This window comes from Vicia villosa, linkage group LG1 (assembly GCF_029867415.1).
Source record: "Vicia villosa cultivar HV-30 ecotype Madison, WI linkage group LG1, Vvil1.0, whole genome shotgun sequence".
NCBI lineage: Eukaryota > Viridiplantae > Streptophyta > Magnoliopsida > Fabales > Fabaceae > Vicia > Vicia villosa.
The window spans coordinates 9,723,518-9,728,662 of record NC_081180.1 but is presented as its reverse complement, the minus strand read 5'-3'; the positions used below and the strand labels follow the sequence as shown (position 1 = coordinate 9,728,662).

Genomic DNA, 5,145 nt, shown 5'->3' with positions numbered 1-5,145 from the left:
TGCTCTTCACTTACTTCTGTTAACGGCCGACCTAAAGTTGTACATGGAAAAACCCTTATTCTTAGAGTAGAAACAAAGGCTTTGAGGGCAATTATTTGGGGTCGTTTGCAAGGCCCATAGAAAAAGACCTAAGAGAGAACCTCGAGTAAAAGGCGCACAAAATAAGTAGACCTTCTAACGAGCCAGAAGTAGACAATTCTGACCTCCAGCACAATCACTGTCCGATTCAATATGACAATATTCTGCATAGCATGCCACATTATATGCAAACGATTTCAACCCCTCTTGATATATAAAGGCAAAACACACCATTTAAAGTATTCAAATTTATTCTTGCTCACACATTACTTCTGATTTTTGTCACTAAAAATATTTGAGTACTAACGTTGCAAGTCCATCCCGCTTTGTTGTATCGAAAGTACTACTTCATCATAGCAAGATACAACTTCACAATTTTATCTTTCATTTCTAATTCTCAATGGAAACATGATTTAAAATAATTAAAAAAATAATATACGTTTCTTAACTAAAATCTAGAGTATGGTTAAAAACAAAATAACGTGTGTTCCATTGTATATATTTTTTTAATTTTTTAAAATTAAAATAAATTTAAAATAAAAAAATTGGTACTAAATTGATTTGAACAATAAACTTTTAAACTAAAATGGAGATATGTTCTATTTAGAGATGTTAACGAGACAAAGAATAATTAGAGGATGTTTTCTCGTTCTCCACCCCCCTCTCCAAATTTATTCTCTATCTCCGTCCTCAATCTCTGTCACGGGAGAATATTTTTCTCCATCCCCACCCCACATATTTCCACGGAGATCTACAGAGATAAAATCTTAAGAAATTTTTATACTTTTCGATCAAAAGTATGAGTATTTCGTTTTTTTTTCTTCCTTTTTTTTAAAAAAAAAAACACATATTTTATGAGTCCGTTTGGTAAGACAGATTTTTGAGCTTATAGCTTATGACTTATAACTTATAAGCTCAAATGACAGTTTAGACTCGTTTGGTAACGATCTTGTCATCACGAGCTTATAGCTTATTTTATTAGTTTATAGCTTATTTTTCAAACGCTATCTCAAATAACGTTTTAGCTTATCACTTATCTTTTTTTCTTTCTTTTTTATCCTTATTATTTTAACAAAAACCCATTTTTATCCTTTATAATTTATTTTAATTTAAAATGAAATAATTATATATTAAATAACTTTTATGTCAGTTTACATTTATAAGTTAGTTGAACCGCTAATTTTACCGAATACTTCAATTAGCTTATAAGCTATCAGCCTCAACCATCAGCTATAAGCTATAAGCTATCAGTCATAAGCTACCAGCCATAAGCTATCAGCTAACTTATAAGTCAGCCGCTATTTTTATCAAACAGACCCTATATATTTAAAAATAAAAACAAAAGCACATGTTATTGCTAATATTTTTTTGTAAAAAAATAATAAATATTAATATAACTTGTTGCTACCATGCTTCCACTAATTTACTACTATAGTATCGTTGTCATCCAACACAAGTGAAACAATACATTATACAATAAAACATTAAAATAAAATGATCCACTAATCACTTTCCATTTTTAATACTTTAATAGTATTTTTTATGTAAAGTTATATAATTATATAAAATATAAAAGTTAAATAATATGGTCGGAGTCGGAGAATCCACGAGGTGGAGGGTACTTTCCCAATCTCCGCTCCAAAGTGTAATAGGAGAAATTTTTCCTCCATCCCCATTTCCACATAAAAAAAACCTCAACTTCCATACTCCAAAGAGATAATTCCAGATAATCCCAAGTAAATCTCCATTAATAAATATAAATTAACATCCCTAGTTCCACTAAGCCGCAATCAACAAAATTTTGTAGACGCCGTACTATATTTTATGTTTGTTAAATGAGACTCAATTTTCTTAATATTTATATTACTAAATCAAAATAAAAAAGTCATATAACATTGAATATTATTATTAGATTGTATATATCTATCCAATTAAATTAAAAAAGTACCGAAATATGCAGCTATTAAATAACTTGATAGACATTAATTTGATGGAGTGTGTGGATACCCATGATCCCATCAGGAGTGGGAATACAGCTCTTCAACACCATCACCCAAGAGATATAAAATCTTTTTCCAAAAAATAATGTTTGTATCTGCTCAACAATTATTTTCAAAACACAAATCCTGGCTAAATACAAGGAAGAAAAGGCACTTAGTTATAAAGATATATACATTTTTAATACACATTACATTTTCTAGAAATGCCCTGTATGCATACCAACCGAACAAATGAGTAAAGTATTTGACTTTATTTCACTCCAACGTTTGTGTCACGGGCTACAAAGTGGAACCAGACCAAACCAATCATCAAACATGTCTTTGTTTCTTTCCTTTCTCCCTTTTGCCTTCTTCATTCATACTGCTTACTCATTTTCTAGGTAAATATCTCTCTCACATTGCTAATCCATTATTACAATATATATTATATATCAATTTTTTCATCTTCTTCCTGTTTTCTGTTCTGCAGGTTGAATTCCACAACAATTGAAGGGCCTTTTGTACAAGAATTCACTTTTCCTGCAAATTCAGTTTCTTTCAATAGTTGTCATGCCTCTACCATTGTTGAGGTCATAAATTACAAACTAGTTTTTCAGGTTCCTTCTTTTTTAAGGTAATGAGTTTATTTTTTGATTTCACGTGCAGGTTGGGAAGGGTCATTTTTTGGTTGCATATTTTGGGGGCACTTCAGAGGGTGCACCTGATGTCAAAATATGGTTACAGACTTACAAGGTATGGCTATCTATTTATGTAGTGGAGAGTTTGAGATTATTGGGGGAGAAGTTGTTAGTTCACTCTTAAGTTTTTTGATTATGAAACATAGACACACGAACACCCCGGACTCAACACTAACACTAACACTGATATTTGATACTGATAATAACTTTTAAAAAAAATAATAAATTAAACGTAATCACAACTGTCACGTCGGTGACGGTGTCCGACACTAACACCGACACACACATTTTCTTCACAGGTTTATGTGCTACAAAGGTTTTTGACTATGGCAACTTTTAATATTGTAAATGAAAACTTGATTGGCAGAATGGAATATGGCAACCACCTATAGTTGGTGATGAAGAACTAAATGTTCCTATGTGGAACCCTGTACTCTTCAAACTTCCATCAAATGTCTTGCTGCTTTTCTACAGAATAGGTCTAGATGTTCAAAAGTAAACTTTCTATCCTTATATTTGGAATTTAAGCAATTGAGGGTTCATTATGATTCTTTTGACTTATTTTGCTTTAGATGGAGTGGATTCATGAAAAGGTCATTTGATAAAGGAATTACATGGACAGAAAGAGAACAACTTCCACCTGGTATATTAGGACCTATCAAGAATAAGGTGAAACAATAAACCACTGAGTACTACTCAAATTTTAATTAGTACTGAAGTTCATTTTGTTTTTGTTCAGCCTATCTTGTTAGAAAATGGTGACTTACTTTGTGGATCTTCTGTTGAAAGCTGGAATTCTTGGGGATCATGGGCAGAGGTTACATCAGATTATGGAAGGACATGGAGAAAGTATGGCCCAATTTACATTAAGGATAAGTCACTAACTGTGATTCAACCTGTACCATACCGGACTGCAAATGGGACACTACGAGTTTTGCTTCGATCATTTACTGGTCTTGGTAGAATTTATATGTCGGAGTCCTTCGATGGAGGCAAAACTTGGGAATATGCAAAACCTACTCAGCTCCCTAACCCAAACTCAGGTTAAGCTTTTCGCAATATATTTATATTAGCTTGTATTATATAACGACAACAACTCATATACCTAATATCTTAAGATTTGTCTGATACTAATGTCAAATGGCATAGTTAGTCTGATACTGATATATGAGATGACTAGTCCCGATATGTACGACAGATGAGTAACCCGTTGTTGCTCCAGGTGTTCGCTCTTACTCTGAGTCTCTCCCCGTAGCTTTAGGCCTCGTCTTATATTGGACCGATCTGTATTAATAGCTTGCGACATAAGTTTCCTTTTGTTTTGTATTAGGTATTGATGGGATTAAGCTAAAAGATGGTCGTCTATTGATTGCATATAATACAATTTCAAGAGGTGTACTTAAACTTGCTCTCTCTGAAGATGATGGTGATTCATGGCATGAGGAACTTACATTGGAGGATACTATAGGAATGGAATTTTCATATCCTGCTGTTATTCAAGCTAGTGATGGGAGAGTTCATGTCACTTATACATATAATAGGACACAAATAAAGGTATGTATGGAATGTATTGCTCTTTCACATTTTGATAATTGATTTGTCTAACTTTTTTCTATGTTTTTGTTTGGACAGCATGTTGTTGTTAGACCAAGGTGATGCATTAGATAGAGAAGCAGAGAAAACAAGACTTCTTATACATGTAATACACCAATACATGTTTGGCATTTTTCTATTAGTTTTTTATTTTTGACTTTAGGTACCATGAATGTTATGATAGAATTCTCCATTATATGTATATACACATATAAATAGCACAATTAATATACCTGAAGTGAATCAAGTTTCAATAGACCTATAAATACAAATCTGTTAAAGAAAATGTTGCCCTATTTCTTAAAGACTATAGACGATTTAGAAAATATGCTTTCAAACACCAAAACGGTTGTTTCTAAACTCCAAGATGGTTCTCTTGTCCTTCGATTTTTCTTCTTTGCGTATTGTTTCCGATCCTACAACCTGTCTCGTTTATTGGTATATCAAATGTGAATAGGAGTCTCACGTTAGATAGAATAGTGGACGTTTAATACTTTATAAGTGAGAAGACCAATGTATATAATATCTAAAGGTTTTGAGTTAATATATGGTATCCAACTCATGTAAACTAATTGTTTAAATCCCAATATGATGACCTTCGGACCCCCTCAAGGCCCAACATCTTTGTGGCTTTTTTGAGCGATTCTTTCAAACAATGAGGTCAAAGAAGTGTAACATACTTATTTAAGTTGAATCATACCTTGGAGTTACACGAAGTCACATTTTATATGGACGATGGTTAGAACTACCCCGGTGAATGTGACAGTAGATGTGGGAGACCACCATATTGACTATAA

At 32.6% G+C, this 5,145-nt stretch overlaps 1 protein-coding gene across 1 annotated transcript; it reads left to right on the top strand.

Moving 5' to 3' along the window:
• The first annotated feature begins 2,138 nt into the window (after window positions 1-2,138).
• On the top strand, window positions 2,139-4,634 carry LOC131600732 (uncharacterized). Its single transcript, XM_058872738.1, has 8 exons — window positions 2,139-2,458; window positions 2,548-2,647; window positions 2,724-2,810; window positions 3,123-3,250; window positions 3,328-3,424; window positions 3,495-3,798; window positions 4,086-4,309; window positions 4,388-4,634. Exons 1-8 carry the CDS (start codon window positions 2,310-2,312, stop codon window positions 4,409-4,411), a joined length of 1,113 nt encoding a protein of 370 aa, XP_058728721.1. The 5' UTR covers window positions 2,139-2,309; the 3' UTR covers window positions 4,412-4,634.
• The last annotated feature ends 511 nt before the right edge of the window (window positions 4,635-5,145 follow it).